At 42.1% G+C, this 18,568-nt stretch overlaps 1 protein-coding gene across 14 annotated transcripts; it reads left to right on the top strand.

The window, feature by feature from the left end:
- Window positions 1–312: 312 nt before the first annotated feature.
- LOC127601919 (AP2-associated protein kinase 1-like) lies at window positions 313–17,320 on the top strand. 14 transcript variants are annotated; one of them, XM_052067616.1, is made up of 18 exons: window positions 313–1,127; window positions 3,508–3,626; window positions 4,107–4,215; window positions 4,529–4,671; window positions 4,760–4,881; window positions 4,968–5,049; window positions 5,157–5,289; window positions 5,594–5,697; window positions 6,005–6,084; window positions 6,171–6,334; window positions 6,473–6,660; window positions 7,022–7,210; window positions 7,612–7,796; window positions 8,027–8,214; window positions 8,310–8,372; window positions 10,757–10,921; window positions 12,123–12,212; window positions 15,352–17,320. In XM_052067616.1, the coding sequence occupies exons 1-18, from the start codon at window positions 968–970 to the stop codon at window positions 16,074–16,076; spliced, it is 3,009 nt and encodes a 1,002-aa protein (XP_051923576.1). In that variant the 5' UTR covers window positions 313–967; the 3' UTR covers window positions 16,077–17,320. The 14 variants fall into 14 exon arrangements, with proteins under 14 accessions (XP_051923576.1, XP_051923575.1, XP_051923587.1 ...); XM_052067615.1 differs by having other exon boundaries at window positions 8,027–8,220; XM_052067627.1 differs by lacking the exon at window positions 15,352–17,320 and adding an exon at window positions 12,676–14,649 and having other exon boundaries at window positions 8,027–8,220.
- Window positions 17,321–18,568: the final 1,248 nt, after the last annotated feature.

Raw genomic sequence — 18,568 nt, 5'->3', positions numbered from 1 at the left:
GACTCACTTCTTAAACCTAAATGTCCTTTTGCTCTTTCATTCGAAATGGAGTGCTTTGCGCTTTCATCTTAGAATGAAGCCATCCATCCATCCATCTTCTAATCTATTTTCCAGTACGTTTTCACTTAGAGGATATAACATAAGAAGAATATGCATTGTTAATTTAAGTTAAAGACTGTTGCATATAATTTTTCAAACTTTGTAATGAATCTAAAAGACCTGTGGTTTTGTATTGAAATGAGTGGTTTTACGGTAGTTCCTGTTGGGGGCGGTGCTGGAACGAAAGGGTCTGAAATCAACTCTGACATTGACCAATCACAGTGAGAAAAAATGATGGCGAATCTTCCAGCAAACCCTCGTCTGTAAATCCCAGTTAGCTTTGTTAATTGGATTTATACACTGGATTTATATAGCACAGACAGCTCAAGATACGATATTTGTTGGAGACACTGGAAGAAGGGAGATTAATTCATTTAGCGTGATGTGATATCTTAGATTTAGAAGCGTATGCGGGCATGTGTGATAAGTCGCTTTGGATAGTGCAGAGCTACCTGCTGCCTGTGCATGCAGCTGTCATCGCACCTAGCTGGTTAGCTTAGCTGCATAGGTGCGCTAACGACCGCTCCGGGCTAATAGACTGTTAGTACAGTCATCCAGCAGTCGCTTTTGGGAGTTTAGAGTAGACCAGTGTTTCCCTTTTTGACGCCAAAACGCTAGTTAAGACACGTTCTGGTCCTGCCAATTTCGGACAAAGCGTTAGCCCGGACATCCTGCTTTGTCTTTTTCGGAATACTTTGAAGTCCAGTTTGTCAGCGAGCGTTAAGCTAGCTGCTGTCATTCAAAGACAGTTACCTCATCAGCCACCACCTCGGTCGGGGACCGATTGTTCCTAATTCACGACAGACTTTCTTTGGTGTTTTATACACTTTGATATCGGAATTGTCGATTTGGATAACACCTGTAGGGAATGAAGAAATTCTTCGACTCCCGACGGGAGCTCGTGAGCTCGGGGCCTGGTCAGGGAGCCGGCGGAGGGGGCGCAGGTTCCAGCAGCGGAGGCAGCTTCATCGGCCGGGTTTTTACCCTTGGACGACATCAAGTGACCATCGAAGAGATCGTGGCTGAAGGTGAATGGACGTGCTTTTGCCTGGTTTCAGTTTCGTTCACTTAAATCACGTTGAAATCATTTGGAACCTCCAGGTTTTTGATTTAATTGCCAAACTGTGAGAAAGCAGGATTAAGTTTCTAATCCCTTGCGTCCCGCAGCAGTGCATGTTCTTCGTGAAATGTTTAATTCGTGATATACTTTATTCATTCGTTCTTTTTTGGGGGTGGGGGTGTAAGAACGTGATATTTCATTCATAAATGTATTGGACTGACTTCTAATCACGCTTTTTGCAACATATTTTGTGTCCTTAATGATGTATGAATCCTGTGTGATTTATAAACCATTGTTTGTGCAAGGATAGTCTGTTTTCATTACCATTCGCATGTACTGTACATAAGTGTTCTTTTAGTCCTCAAAATTCGATAAAAGTTTATACGTCACTGAATTTCCTGGTTGCACATATTACGTCAAGGCTGGGAGTAGCTTGGAAAAAAATGTATAAAGTCAGTGACGTGCTGAGTCATTAGTAATTGTAAGCATAAACATTGGGCTCCGCGTTTTCCTCCTTCCACAATCACGCTTTAGGTTTTGCCGCAGGGCGGTCCAAATAGTTCCAGTAATATTGACTGTTAGTGCTCATTACGCCATTCATTTCTGAAGAAAATTTCATTATGTTTAACTAAACAGTTAAACAGAATTTGTGTTTTCCATCACCCAAATGAAAGTCAGCCTTGTTGTTTTAGCCAAGAGAGCCTGTTACTGAATAATAGATTTACAAAGACTGATTTATTTATCAGCTTTCTGGCAGGACTCCAGCTCTGTGGCCACTTCACGAATGGTCTGGTCATCTGGCCACAAACAACAATACAGAGAGAGAAACTAATGTCATAAAAACTGCACAGTTGCTAGAATTGACTTTGATGAAATTAATGAGAAACGGAGGATAGTGAAATCACAGTTTGTCTACTTTTTGGAACTTGTTTAAACAGATCACTTTTCTGTTCTAATTTATTTATTGGAATTTGACACTGACATCTGCAAAATGGCCTGCTTATGCACATAGTTTTCGTGTGCTGCCTTGATCTTTATAGACTATGCTAGAAGTATGCATGCAAAAATCTCGCAGACTTGCTTGCTTGACACTTTGAAATAGTTGCAGCCTGCATTTTTTAAAAATACAAATTGTCTCTCTTGAGTCACACAGACCATGTGCGTTGACCATCTTGTGATGGTGTGCATAACACAAGGCTCCAATGATTTACTCCCTCATTTGTGAAGCAAAATCATTCACTAACGCGAGAACTCTATAAAGAAAACACCGGAACCCCCAAGCACATCTGTCCTCAATCGACAGGACAATGCCACTTTTATTTTATTTCATCATCACTGTGTAACCCTGCAGTAAAGTAGTTGTAAAGAAAGCCTCGTTTATTACGCCGTTGACAAGTGGAACCAAATATTGTGCTTTTCATGGCTATGCCCAAAGGGTGCATTTGCGTTTCGTGAGCATTTTGTTTTTTTGTGTGTATGCAAAAGCGGGTGGAGAATAATCCTGACAGTTGGTTATGTCATTGGGCAGTGGCTATTTGTAGCTGTACTTAGTTATTTGTTTGGCACTGTCTCCTGACAGAGTAGACCACTGTGAAATGGTCCTCAAGAAGCTTGCTAATCCTTCTGATTTCTTACAGTCATCTCAGATTAGACATAATGTCTTAAGATATCTCAACTCTTAGGGAACACGTACGCAAGGTATGGATCTAGGGTCTCATGTAGATTGATATAGAATTATCAGTAATTCTGTTCCAAATAAAATCACAGATGTACCCCGTTTTTGGAGACAGTAGAAAAAGCGATAAGGGATGAAACGGTATAACATTTTAGTGACCAAAATGATCACTTATCAGCACTGTCCCAATATTAGAAAAAAAACCCACTCCATTTTGCGTCAGTAATTAATTCTGAACAGGCAATTTGTTATCATACCTTTTGCAAACTGTGTCGCAACATATCATTGTTTTGCATTGTGTCACTGCAAAGACCACGCTCATATCACTGCAACCCCCCCCTGTTTTATGACTATTCTTATTCAAGTTTTGAGAGATCTTTTTGAAGGTAATAACAAACAAGCATCCCGATATTGGAGACATTTCAAACGCTGAGTCAGTTAATAAAATATTCTGTGACAAAACATCACAATGTCAAACAGAACAGCACTCAGATTTACAAATTTCAATCGATTTGTTGTATTTGTGTCACTGCTGACTCCCTCCCTATATAGTCAACTGATTTATTTTCATCGGTTGTAAGAATCACATTTACGATTAAATGTGCTGTGATCTATCTACCCTTCTGTGGTGAATAGTACAGTGTTTGATCTCGCATCGTTCCATCTCTTGCAGGAGGTTTTGCCATTGTTTTTTTGGTGCGCACAAATCAGGGTCAGCGGTGTGCGCTAAAGCGGATGTATGTTAACAATGAGCATGATCTTCAAATCTGCAAAATGGAGATACAGATTATGGTGAGTGGAAAAAGTGAGCAGGAATTTAACATTGCATTTTTCTTTTGGCTCTCCGAGAAGTCGCAGTCAAACTGTCTTCCCCCTTTTGCACTTTTTATATGCTCAATAAAATGACGAGATGTACAGTACATCATCCCTGTTTAGAACAGAGCACTTTGCAGATCAATAAAATGATACGTATAAACTCCAGGCTGCGCGGGGATATCTTAATCATTGTTACTGTGTTTTGTATATTCTTGCAAGCAATAAATTGGCACTTTGTCTTTCAAACCGAATTCATTACAGTCTAAATGTTCATTAAAAAAATAAGCAGTTCTTACACACTGTTTGTCATGAATGAGAATGGTAGTGTGTGCGCGACTAATTTTCCTGAATTTTTACAGCTAAGACATACAACCATGGATGTATTTCTCTAAATGTCTTAACATAGTAACGGTAACTGTTTTCCCACTGTTTCCCTGTCCTTGTTTATTGATATAGCGGGACCTCGTAGGGCACAAAAACATAGTTGGCTTCCTGGATTCCAGCATAGCTGCAGTTGGAGCTGGCGATGTGTGGGAGGTCCTAATTCTTATGGACTTCTGTCGAGGTAAATTTGTCGACCGTCAGCTCTTTCCTTTCGATGTTACCGGTATTTAAAAATATTTCACTTGATTTGTTTTCACCGCCAAATGTTGGAAAAACCTCACAATAAAAGATAGTTTGCTCTATTTGTGGCCGATAAATTCAAAGAAATTAAGTAATTAATCATTAAGTTACACCTTGGCTTTAGCCTGAAATGTCTAGAAAATACAGACGTGAACATTTTGGTTTCATAAGATGCAACCTCAGCCTCAGGTATAGTGTTATTTTGGCACCAGCGTATGTTTCAGCATATTACGTTTTTTGTTTTTTTTTTGTAGGGGGACAGGTGGTCAACCTGATGAACCAACGCTTACAGACTGGCTTCACAGAGGCAGAGGTGTTGCAGGTCTTTTGTGACACGTGTGAAGCTGTTGCTCGTCTTCACCAGTCCAAGACTCCAATCATTCATCGAGACCTCAAGGCAAGTCATGAGTTGCAAAAGTTAACTTATCTGGCGTTTTTGTGTAATAGCACTGCAGTGAATTATTGATTTTATTCCTCCTGTCTAGGTGGAAAATATTCTTCTGCATGACCAGGGACATTATGTGCTGTGTGACTTTGGGAGCGCTACAAACCACTTCCAAAACCCACAGACAGAGGGTGTACCTGTCATTGAGGAGGAAATCAAAAAGTTGGTTTTCTTTGCCCTCTGCCTTTACAAACCTCTCGGCAATCTAATAGATGTCTCAAGAAATTATGTGTATGTCTTTACACCAGGTACACTACTTTATCATATCGTGCGCCAGAGATGGTCAACCTCTATGCTGGTAAAGTCATCACAACAAAGGCAGATATATGGGTGAGGTGTTTGGATCACAGGATGATATCAGTTTACAAGTGTCAAAAACTAAGCCACATTAACTTGTGTGTTTTTTTGTTGTTGTTTTTTTGCAATTGTGGGTGCAGGCTATGGGATGTCTTCTCTATAAACTATGCTATTTCACGCTTCCTTTTGGGGAAAGCCAAGTTGCTATCTGTGATGGCAGTTTCACCATTCCAGACAATTCACGCTACTCCCACGATATGCACTGTCTCATCAGTAAGCAGCAGTTTTCGTCTTCATTTTCTAGTTGTTTTTGTATACCATTTGCAGTTACAGTTTCACAATGTTTAAATAATGTCTGTATCACATTGCCTTTATTTTTCCATGTACTTAGTTACTTAGTTAATGCGATAGCCATCTGCAAGGGCTGAAAACTCCACGGGGTATCCAAATGATACATATACAGGTCAAACTGACAGTCCCGTTCCTTAAAAATGTGCATGTGTGCAGTTTCTATGCAAGTGTGATGGGGAGTATTTACATTACTGAAAACTGAAGATCCCCCATGTGGATTTTTCAGGATATATACTGGAACCCGACCCCGACAAGAGGCCAGACATCTATCAAGTATCTTACTTTGCCTTTAAACTGAATGGACAAGAGTGTCCTGTTCCAAATTTACATGTAAGTTCAGAGTGATGGAAATAAATTAAATTCTGTCTTGGCTGACCGTTTATGGCGGCACATTCTAATTCCCAGACAAATAAAAACTGTTGTATTTATTCATATTTTATGTGGGGTACCTGCAGGCCCTATAAAAATACTTGATTATCTAGTTTTGACTTGATGTACTGTATGGTTTTTTAGTCTTTTTTGAGTGCACTGATTAAGATAAGAATACCTTTATTTGAACCACACTGGGGAAATTTGCAGTCTACAGCTGCAAAATTAGACACAAATTTTATGATTTAATTTCATTTTATCCATCCAGAATTCATCCATTCCTGCAAAACTACCCGAGCCAATCAAAGCCAGTGAAGCAGTGGTCAAAAAAAGTCAAACCAAAGCCAGGTGAGAAATAAGCCCAAACTATTGATGTTGTTTTTGTAAAAATGAATGTAAACGTTACAGCGCACATTTCTCCTTCCATGCTTCAGGATCACAGACCCAATTCCTACCACCGAAACCTCAATAGCACCTCGACAAAGGCCTAAGCCTGGCCAGACTCAACCACAGCCTATATCAGGCATCCTTCCCATACAAGCAGGTCTGACCCCACGCAAGAGGCCCAATGTTGCTGCTGCAGCACCCCAGGCCATAGGTACTAGCTCTTTAATCCCTCTACATGTCACAGTTAAAACCCTGGCTTGTTTTTATTTGCTGATAAGTCAACTTTAACATGGGACTAAACACAGTTATCTGTGGTTAATACGAAAATTATTTTGTTTCTTTCTTCTAGGTGTAGGTGTTAATGTCCCAACTCCAGGTGCCCTCCAGACTTCCCAACAGGCTCCTGCTGCAGCACAGGCTTCAGTGCGACCAATGCAAACCACCACCATTCAGCCTCAGATCACACCGCGACCTCAGCAGCTCCACATGAAACAGCAGCAGTCTTCTGCTTTCGTACACCTACAGATTGCCCAGCAGGTAGGCATCCCAGCAGGAGAGCAAGTAAGGTAATGCAGTGACGGCTGTATTGTACGACTAAAAGGTTTGGCGCTTAAGAGTCCGTCCGTCACTGTCAGTGTGTCTTGTAATTATTCACTCTTGAACAGTGGTTCATGTTTCCACTCAATTTCAAGCAATACTCTGCAGTATCTAATAAGGCATGAAAACCGACAACACATTCACACAGTTTCTCAGTGGTACAATTGACCATCTGTGCCCCTACCGCATGTCAGTATCCCCGCAGGTAGAAATATCTAAAGCATTCTATGAATACAAATAAATTGATGGACGCATATGACCAAAATGTGGTCGTATTCCTGTGTGGAATCATCTGGCACAGAGCTTTGACTACCAAGTCCAGCATACTGCCACTGTGACACCCACTCTGCTGCAGTACAAAGCTAAGTCAGATTTCCTCGCTCTCACACTGCGCCGGCAGCAGCAGCATGAGGTCCAGGAAAGCCCAGTTCTCCATCTGACCCCCATCCCAGAGTGCTCCGTCATTGGGCCAGCTGCTGACCCAGATGTGGTAACTTCCTGCTCATAGTGCCGTTTGTTGCTGACATGGCATTTAATCGCCCCTTCTTTCTTTATTGCTCTCCCTATCGAAAATCAGTGCACTTACTCTTACTCTTATTGACCTCGAAAATGGACAAACTTCAGGTGCATCATTTCTAACGTGAACCCTCTCGGGACTTCTTTCATGGTTTGTCTAAGCATTATCTGTTGTTTGGCTTTCATTTCATTGGCAGGAGGTGTCAAGACAGACATGTGATCTTTTTTCCTGATTTTTCTGATTCCTCTTCAACCACTCATCCTTGATTATTTAAGTGTGGGAATTGTTGCTTGTTGTTGTTGTTTTTTTTAATTGTTAAACATCCTGTAGATATTTTTCATGCTCACATCCCTTATTGTCCCCCGCGCACACAGGCAACTGTAAGAGGGCACAAAGTCGGCTCCCTAACACCCCCATCGTCCCCAAAAATGGCAGCCAAAAGTGGTCATAGACGTATCCTGAGCGACGTCACTCACAGTGCCATCTTTGGTGTCCCCATCAGCAAGTCCACCCAGCTACTGCAGACAGCCGCAGCTGAGGCCAGCCTCAACAAGTCCAAGTGAGGAGAATGAGCTCCCCTCAGTGATGTGAGGAGTGACTGTCCTTTCATGGCGCCGCAATAGATCGGCCTTTCACTTGACACGACCACGATAGAGCAAAAGCAAACCTTTTACATCAGACACTCTTGCTGAAGAAACACTCTGTTCACACATTTTGTTTTCATACACAATTAGATCAAGCCAGAGTTGTAACACACATGGGAAAAAACGCTTTCTTACTGATCTGTAGGTCAGCCAGCACGACTCCTTCTGGCTCTCCATGCTCGTCCCAGCAGACCGTATATCACCCAGCTGATGTGGACACCCAGTCTGCCCATGTGACACCCAATACTCAGCCCAGTTGGAACCCCTTTGGCGATGATAACTTCTCTAAGCTAACTGCTGAGGAGCTGCTTAACAAAGACTTTGCAAAACTAGGTGAAAGTATGTGCACTATTCTCTGTACTGTAGACACACAGACAACTGTGAGAGAGTTGTTAAATACCTTTTTTTCTTTCTTTTTTTTAACACAGATGCTGCACCAGAGGAGAAGTCCAGAGGTGACTCTCTCATTCACAGGCTCAATTCATTTGGAGGTAAGAGTTTGATTCTTCTTTTTTTCATACATATACCTCTTTATCTTGAAATGTCCACGGCACAGAATCATTTCTTGTTCTTGATTTAAGGAAGCTTGCCAGCATCACAGTTGCGACTACTACTTTCAGAAGCCTACCTTTGTTGACATATGTTAGTAGCTGCACAGTGGCTCCTTGTCAGTTACCATGAATAGAGTCTCGGCCTGCAGCAAGCTCGCATCTCATTTGCAGATCTGTGCTTTTACGGTCACTCGGTACAGCAAAGACAAACACTTCTTTGTTAATTGGATTTCCTTACTGATGAACTGTGTTCTCAAACCTCTGAGCCCAGTCGGGTAGTCACTCAGTTTTTTATGCCCTTTAGTTCTATCGAAAAAAATGCCCCAAAATGTATGTTGGAGTGAATTTGATGCTATCGCATAACAAGGGTGCATTTTACCTCCTAAACCACAGGTGCCAAAGTCCAGTCTTTGAGGGCCGGTCCTGCATGTTTTCCATCCCTCCCTGCTGAAACACACCTGATCCAAATGATCAGCGCATCAGTAAGCTTGAGAGGAGCCTGATTATGATTCTGATCATTTGAATCGGGTGTGTTGCATCAGGGAGACATGGAGAACATGCACGGTATGGGCCCTCGTGGAACGGACTTTGACACCTGTGTAACTGTGAGAGGCACGTGAGTTGGATGATGCGATTTGTTTTTCCACCTCTGTCAAACAATTGACATGAAACATAATCCAGATCCAATTTTTTGGCATTGATGAACTACCATCTGCACATTACAATATATTCACTCGGCATTAAGTAACACCTGCATCAAGGTAATGACATTATTTTATCAATTGCAGCCTTACTCTGTATGATACATTGCGATTCTCTACCACTCGAAAAGTACAATAATAAAAATGTCTATAGTTAATTAAACTCAAAGCTCTCGAACAGTGTCAGTAAAAACTTTAGCTTTATTGTCTTTATTAGCTTTGCAACGACTTGTGGAACTCATCAGATGTGTGCAAGTGTACTTAGTGATGTGTTTAGTCCTGTTTTGTATTTGGTCAACCGTATTGTCACTTTCTGATGTTAGCATTAGCTTTTCAACAATGGTCTTTCTTTTAGAGAAGGGGCTAAAGGGTCACATCTGCTGTACCATTTTCTGAGCCAACACATTCCTCCTGTAAGAATCCCTTCCCCCCCCAGCACAATTTTTTCCCATTGTGATTTCCCGTAAGTATGGACTGCTACGAGAAACTGTAATGTTGTCTGCTCAGCTGACTAAAATGAGTTTTTTGGTTTGGCGGGGCCCCTCTCTGCTCAGTGTTGTTTGCTCAGCTGAACGCTTACTGAGGAGTTTCCAAGTTTGTCTTTGCCCGGTAGGTCTCATACTGTTGGCAAAAGTCTTGCTCTAACCTGGAGCGTGTTGCTGTATTCACCAGACCTATGTTTCTAACACGTTAGATAGGGCTAAAATAAGCCTTTCATAAATACAGAATGCATGAATATAAAGTGAGATACTACCAACTCGGTTTTTGTTTGGATTGAACACTGCTTGAACGTCTATGCTTTGTTTATGCTTAAACTGTTCTGTGAGCGTGCGTGCGAGCGTTTGAAATAATAATCTGTCGTCCAACTAAGTGACAATGGATATATTCCCTCAGCACACTGGCTGGGAATCACTGACTTAAACAACTTGATTGATTATGGAGAGAAGTCTCATGAAACATGTCTTCTGCACCACTGGCCTCTCAACACTCACTGACCCTTTGAACACAAATGGTGATACCGGTGCCATCTTCATTTTTCTTCCCCGCCTTACTGAAAAATAGTTTCCACATTGCATCTTTTTTTTTCTTTCTCTCAGTTTTCAGTTATGTAGTACAGGAAGAGCCTTAGCAAAGGAAATCAATCTCCTGTCTTGCATTCTTAGGTTTGTGTAGCAAAGATAGTGTTGTGTGTAGGTTCAGCTCACCTCTGTCAACATGCCAGGTTAGTGTTGCAGGGCAAAGTATAGGGGTGTCAGCAGGATAAAACATTGTTATATTTCACTTCTTTCTTGTTATGGAAACAATTGTGTTTCTCGGATTGGAAGTGCCAATGTAATGCAGTATTATCTCTTCGTTCAGTTTGTTCCAGCAGGCCACCCACAGGAATTGGAAAATGGAAGTTGAGTTACGTTGTTTCACGGTCCAATTGTTGCCTTTATAAAACATTTATTGACTAAATAATGTTTCTTAAACGTCATATTTGTTCGCCACTGTAATATTAAGACGACACCCGCATTTTTGTGGGTCCAATCTTGTCCAATGCGTTCTGCTGCTTCAACTTTCAGCCCACTCTTTTACTTTGACTTCTTCTCATTATGAGTTTGCATTCTTCTTGTGACTCAGACTCTTTAAATGGGAAAGACTCTATGCTGGGCTGCCATCTTCTATCTTATACTTCTCATGGAAACCAGAATGTTTCTGCTCCTTCTTCCTATCGGCCCTCTGCTCCTCTTGGCTCCTGCTCCGCAGCCTGCCTGGAAGAGCTGCAGCCTGCTCAGACAGCTGCTGGTAAGCCCTTCCACTGCTGTAAGCACTGCTTGGCCACCTTTGTATTGGTGCTTAATGTTTTACTGTTGTTGCTCCACTTTTTCCTTCGACAATCGAAGCGAGATGGATTATTTTGTGTTTTTCAGTTGAACTCCAAAAAGCAAAAATAAAAAAACAGGCATTCGTTACAAGCATTAGTAAAGCTAAGTTAACCTTGTTACCCACCACAGTCAGTCAGAACCATGACCACAGTCCATCAGGAAAACATCCTGTATGTGTTACTGTAATCGGCTTCATGTATTACGTCGGACACAAAAGATACGCTTTCACTAATCTTTGTCCGTCCAGTTTTAACATGTCTTTACAAATGGAAGTACTGGAATAATTAATTCATTCACTCCCCAAGACGTCTTTAAACGTCTTTTCAGACTTGATCTAGAATTGGCTGGTACTGAATGAGTGACTGAAATGGTTTAAAATGTTTTTCCCAGTATGTTTTTTGGTTGAATATCATTTAAAAAGAACTAAATAATCAAGTCAGTTTTTCATTTGTAATTATTTTTAATTGCCAATTGAATTCTTATCTTAACAGTGTCTCTCTCTCTCTCATGCTTGTGGAAGAAAAACCCAAAGCGACCCTGAAATTCCATATCGTAATCTCTTGTTGTTCCCGGTTAATGGGGACCAGAACCCCCTGCCAAAGGTGGAAAAACCGCAAGGTACTTTTTTGGACTAGTTAAACTGCGCTCAAGCCCTGCGCCGCTGCCGTTGAAGCAATGTGTGCCTGTTGATGGAGCCAATCTCCGTGGAGGGACGAGCGAGCTTACATGCCCCCACACACCCAGGACCGATTGCCTTTCCTGCGGCAAGGGGCTGGAACGCAGTTTAACTCAATCAAAAAAAGTTATCGAATAAACAAAAAAAAACTGAGAACATTAAGATACAGGAGGAAAGACAGTCAACAACGTGACAAGACACAACAACGAAGGTGCTGGGTGAGGCACCTGATTATTCTTAGTTTTTTTTTTTAAATAAACATTCGAAAAGCCCGTGAGGCACTGAAGCCGCAAAACATTTAAGTGCAAATTTGCAAGGGATTACTGGATTTATATTGCTATTTCTCTACACCTCCTTTAATCGTTGCCTTGTGCTATGGCTGGATTAACTGCTTTCCCCTCAGATCTGCCTTTCCTTCACTTCCTCTTCCTTCCTTCCACTGCAGACTCTTCTTTCCTCATGTCGCAAGGAGAGAAAGGGAATAGTGACGAGTTTGACCCTATTCCCGTGCTCATCTCCAAAACCTCAAACCAAGGTAAGAAGAACAGAATCCTGAGATGAGCGCCCGTATCTGTTGTCAGCAGGACAGATTTTGAGCCCTTCTCCCTCAACGTAGCCCTCTGTGACTTGTGATGTGAGAAGTTGTAAGTCAAGCTCTCACATTGGAATATGTGAGATTCCACCCTGCAAGGGTTTGGCTTTTGTGGTTATTCTATTAAAAGTCCTCCTCCCATGTTAGATCGGTGCTCCCTGACCCTCCCCTGTGCTGATGCAGCCATATTAAGATTAACCCGGCTCACTCTGCTTTTTTTCTCTTTTCCTGCCCCTGTTCATGCACCCCTCTGCTCTGATCCTCCTCATCCACTCGTCCCTTTTTTATTTCTTTGATTCATACAATTTCCTTTCATATGACTTATTCTTTGGCTCCCCCATCTCCCTCGGCTCTTCCATGTACATTTCTGTGTCTTGTCTCTCTTTCTTTCTCTGACATGTTTCAGGTGGTCACTCACGCAACAACAGTGGCAGTTCAGAGTCCAGCCTTCCCAACTTGACTCGCTCCCTTCTACTGGTGGATCAGCTCATCGACCTCTAGAGGGTTGGGAGAGGTCAAGGGGGCAGTGTGTAACCCTGACGTTGGACAGGGCAGGCGGGTTAGAGAGATGTGAAAAATGTAGCATCTTCTGAAATGAAAGAGAGGACTTGGCATAGACTTGTTCCCCGTCGGCTCTGATAGGCTGTTTTCATAAAGCTCTGGTAACATTCACATCAATGCTCAAGCATATCTTCTGCCGCTAACATTGGCTACACCATGGCCTTCCTCACGCTTTTCCCCCATAATTGCTCATTTAACATGCAGCCATGGTGGTCTTTTTTCATTTCACGATGGACTGCTTGATGACTGCAACTTTGCTTTCCCCTTGCGTGCGTGTGCGCGTGAGTTGAAGCTTTATTTGGAACCACTCTTGACCAAAAGAGTGAGATTGAGAGTTTTGGGCACTTTCTCTCAAAACTTACACACCATCATTTTAGGCTCTGACCTGGAAAAACATGCACCTGCACTGACTCATTAGGAGTGACAAAATCTCTGTCCAGGCAGGTTTCTCAAATGGCTGTGGGTTGTTGTGCTGGTGCTTTCATACACTGGTTTGTAAACATCACACATCACATACAGTACATGCGAACCCCAGTTCCAGTTAAGTTGGGACATTGTATGAAATAAAACCAATACAATGATTTGCAAATCTTTTTTTAACCTATGTTCAATTGAATATGCGACAAGGAAGTATTTAATGTTCAAACTTATAAATACTACCTCTTTTCAAATACTCCCACATTTTGAATTTGATGCCCGCAGCACATTCACAAATGACAGCGGCAAAAAAAAAAAAGGAAACATTTCAGAGTTCTCAAAAAACACCTGTTTGGAACATGCCACAGGTTAGAGGGATACAAGGGAGTGCCATGATTGGGTATTAAAGCAACATCCCCGAAAGGCTCAGTTGTTGGCAGGCAAGGAGGAGGTGAGATTCACTACTCTGTGAACAACTGCATGCGTAAATAGTCCCTCAGGCAACACTGCATTCAAAACTTGGATTATTGTGTAGCGGCTATTGCCACGCAGGCTAAGAAACACTTCAGTAAACCATTGTCAGTAAATACAGTTCGCAAGACCAACATGCTGTTGGCTGTTGATGCCAGCAAGACTCTAGCTGGTCACCAGCAATCCCCAGCTCCAGGCGGGTCTCCGGCAATGCTGGGCGGCTTTGGACCTGTTCATAGAGCGGATTGCCCAGAGCTGTTCGAATCGTGGCTGTTTTGTTGTGTTTTTACTGATCAGCAAGACCAGTGTGAAAACACAACAAAACTATGCTGGGGGTTTTTTTCTAGCAGGGCTATTTGTAATTTCTGTTCACGTTCACCCAAATAGTGTGTTATGGTGGAGTTGAGTCTCCCGCATCAAACTCATCCAAGCATGGCTTTATGGATGGATCCTGATTTATGCACTGTTATACGGGAACAGGAAAGGGCATTCCCCTTGCAAAGTTGGTAGCATACAAAATGCCTCACAGTTGAAGAATTTGAAAACTTCTCTCCATGCAGTCTATGTCGGCGTCGGCTTACAATGCCAACCATTTTCAGACCCTCCTTTACCCTACCATATGATAAAAAAAAATGTAAAAGACATAAAACTTACGTACCTGAGATTGAATGTCTGGATTCTTAAGACATATCAACATGTCGCTGGGAATGTTCAAATAGGGACGCCAAAGTGGTAGAATAATGAAGTGATATTTTGTCCTAAACGTGCATTTGTTAGAAAATACAGCCGTCACACTAAAAGGAAAGACCTCTGATCTCAGTGAACATGTTGACATGTGATGACTCATTCGTTCTCTAGAGCAAATGTAAAAATGTGATATATGTACAGTACATTGAAAGATTTGTGTATAAATGCCAAGATGTCCACCTTTCCCCTCGTCTTTTCTCTCTATTGTGTCACAGTGTTGCTTAATCACAGTGGACGAATGTTGTCTCCAATCCGACATTTTTTATATATTTTTTAAAGACGTACAACAACTTCTACTTGATTGGATAGATTAAATGGACAGCTCTAAGTTATAAGCAAAGTGACCAGTAACTTTGTTGGCTGTCAAAATAGATGCGTCACTTTAGACAACAGACACTGAACTGTATTTGGCACTGCGAGTCACTGTTATTCCGCACAATTCCAAGACAGCTGTGTGAATTGAACGCAGAATGAGCACTTGTGCAATCTTGTGGTTTCAGTCGTGGTGAAGATAAATAACAGATCAGGTAGCCTTTCCATTTTAACTCCTTGGTGAAAGCCCCCAGTTTACAGTCGCTGTCGACGCTGCTGAGGTAAGACTGACCCATGCGTTGCTCTGTGCTAGTCTAATTACGCCTCCCTCTGCTGCCAAGGCCCCCTCTCCTTGTTTCCACTGACTCCCTTGCTCACAACCATTTGAAATAAGGAGAACAAGTTATGGAAACAAGGCTGATCCATGTTGTGATGGTGAATGTTGTAGAATGTGGATATTGTGTCATTATGCTTCCTCACTTAGTGCTAATCCAATGTACGTATGTATGACCTTAAATTTGATTGCGTGTCAATATAAAATCAATGAAGGTTTTTTTTCTGCTTACCCATACAGATGTGCAGCTGGACAGTAACGGCTACTCTGTACTTGGCCAAGAAGGGTGCGGCAGCGAAACTGTTGGAGACTCTGCAGCAAACGACGTATGTATTCACTCCAGTGATGAAGACCAGGAAAAAGAAACCTGTCAAGAACAACAGCAGAATTTCGAGGCTGACGCCGAAGGTCCTACTTCGGCCCAAGACCTCAGCGGCTCCAGACCACTGCTGCTTGACTCAGAGGAGGACGAAGAACACGGAACTCAGCCCAGCTTCCACTCAACACCAGCTACCTGTGTGCCATCATCCGCCACCGTTGCCCAGAATCATTACCAACTTGATCCCGAACCAGCCAGTGCAGATATCTTCTCAAAAGCTCCTTTTTGCCTCACCCAGCAAGGAGCGGGCGACGTGTTCGCCAACGCGCCATTTCCGAGCGGCCCGTTGGCAGCCCAACAGCAGCCGGACGTGTTCTCCCAGGCTCCGTTTGCGAAAAGAAAGGAGGCTGCACTACCTGCGTACCTTTACGGGGCAGCTCTTGTCCCTGAGCAAGGCACACTTGGACAAATTGCACCACATCCGTTCCGCCCGCAAGAGCTTGCGAAATATTCCCGCCACTTTGAGGGAACTGTCGTCCCGCAGAATGAGGGCCCGTTTAATGTGAGCAATCAAAGTTGTGTTCACACTACTGACCCTTTTGTCTCTGCGCCTTTCCACCTCAAAGCCCCACAGGAAAAGCGCTGATCACACTTGCACTGCAGCTGGACTGCAGGACTGCCCCGAAAGTTTTGGAGTGATGATGCAAAGACTCTTAGTGGGAGACACGGTGGCTCTTTGATTCTTTCATTTCACAAACGAGCAGAGAAAAGCATGCACGCATGCGAGGGCTGCAAACTGCAACCATTTCTTGAACCACCCAATCATTTTGTGCCTAAACCTGAGCAGACCTTAACAGCACTGTCACATGGTATTAAATGCTTATTGTAATGAGTTTGTTTAAAAAAAAATAAAATAAAATTAAAAACGCACATTGTTCACAGCACAATAACAGCAAGTACTGTACACAATTGTCATTTGGGGTTTTGAGACCGTATGGCACTGCTGCTCCTTGGAAAACCAAAATGTCCAGTTTTGTTACATGTTTACATACCTTTTTGGCCCTCCAATCAGCGTTCATTCTTTAAATGACGCAAGTCTCTTGCACTTGGCCATTGATATCAGCAGAGTTGTTGCTTTAATCATCTCAAATTAGTTCTCACTGGAATTCCTGGACTTCCTTTTCCTGTTCAGTCCTTTTGGTACGGCCTTCTGCAAAAAGACAGCAAGGGTGGTCAAGCATGTTTTCTTGCCTACCTCACAATTGCCTCGTTGGTGTTTTTGTTTGAATTCAAGCTGATCATATTTACATCTTTTGTCTCTTTGCAGCAGTTTAAGTCACTGACTCGTCTCTGCTGAAAACGAAACACACTGTATGTGTCCATTACATGTGTCATTGTTATGGACTGTTTGTATACATGTTAGGAATAGACTCCATTGTATGTACTATTACCCAAACATTGGACATTATTCGATGCATAGTAACTTGCAATGAATGTGGTTCTTATGTCATTGAAATACTGTATCAAAAGCACTTATTGGTCAGGGATTGGTAAACTCTTCATAAAGATCGGTAGCCTATTTAAGACATTCGTTAAGAACTGTTTGCTTGCTGGGCTCTGTCAAGTCACAGAGCACTTTGGTTTTCATCATGGCACTTTTTTGTAATAGCATCCAAACTGATTGAACCCAAAGTATAATGAAAATGTTTATCTGTTGTAATCTAAAATGTTCTGTTTGAATGTAACGCAACTGGAAAGTGTATTTTGGTGCATGTTTGAAGGGCAGGTTTCAACAGCTGACTTATACTGTAAGGACGAAAAAAAGCTTGAAATACATCACAGCCTGTCTTTTGTTGTCAAGAAAAAATAAATAAATGAATCTAAATCACACTATACAGTGTTATTTTTTTCATGGTGAAATTTTGGATCCTGAATTTTAACTAAACTTGTGAAATATGATAGGATATTGACATAATATCACCTATAATAATATGACAGGATATCATAGCAAATCCCAGAACCATGTAAATATCGCCACATACTGAAATGTAGCAAAAGATCTGAGCAATCTGATTTGCTCCGTTTCTGGTTGCCAAAGCATGATTGCTATTTGCACTATGCGTATATATAAATTTGTGCTGTCAAGCGACCAAAACGTTTTAGCTCCTTAATCACACCATTTTCCAAAATGAATCACAATTAATAGCATTTTTCTTCTTCTATTGTTTTTAACAAATATTTATCGGAGTAAAATCTTTGAATTAATGTTAAAACCAATTTAAAGTCTGCATTCTAAAAGACTATTCAGATTCTTGTGTACGATTCTTCTATAAAATACAACTGTCGAGGGAGGAAAAAAGATTTCAACTGACTCAGCTTTACATGAATCTTGCTTCAATTCTTCTCATTGAAAGAATTCTCAAAACTTCTCGCTTACAGGTTTTGTTCTGCCCATGATTAGCAGGTCCGCTTCACAGTGCAGAGGTGCAGGATTCCAGGCCCTGGCCTTCCTGTGTGGCGTTTGCATGTTCTCTCCGTGCCTGGTTGGGTTTTCTCCGGGTAGTCCGGTTTCCTCCCACATTCCAAAAACATGCACCGTAAGTTAATTGAACGCTGTGCGCCCTGTGATTAGCTGGCATACAGTTCAGGGTGTACCCTGCCGACTGAAAATGGATGGATGATATTCCGAAGACATAACATACAGCATTTGAACTTGGCTTTGCAAAGTGTGAAAATTACAAGAAAAACAAAGTAAAACTACGTATAGTCTATCTTAGTCCATGTTCGTGCCAGTTAAGATTCGTAAGCCCTTATCCCACTGAGTGGCGAACATTTGCAAAGCTAGCGAATACTGCCTTCTCACTAGGGTTCATTCAAGGTCAAAAATGTGTGCCAAACAGTCATTTGGTTGTTCATGTTTGCTTGTGAATGACTGAGCAATTCAAGGCAGCTCCTTTTATAGCCAATCACGGCACCCATTTGATCTCAGTGTGCCTGTTCACCTGTAGGATATTCCAAACAGGTGTTTGATGAACAATCATGTTTTTCAGTTCAGGGTGTCCCCCGCCTGCTGCCCGAACACCGCTGGGATAGACTCCAGCACGCTCATGACAGGCAGGGTCAGAATGGATGGATGGA

The sequence above is a fragment of the Hippocampus zosterae genome, chromosome 6 (assembly GCF_025434085.1).
Source record: "Hippocampus zosterae strain Florida chromosome 6, ASM2543408v3, whole genome shotgun sequence".
Taxonomy (NCBI): Eukaryota; Metazoa; Chordata; class Actinopteri; order Syngnathiformes; family Syngnathidae; genus Hippocampus; species Hippocampus zosterae.
Note: the sequence above shows the minus strand (reverse complement) of the source record. Positions and strands in the feature narration are given on the sequence as shown.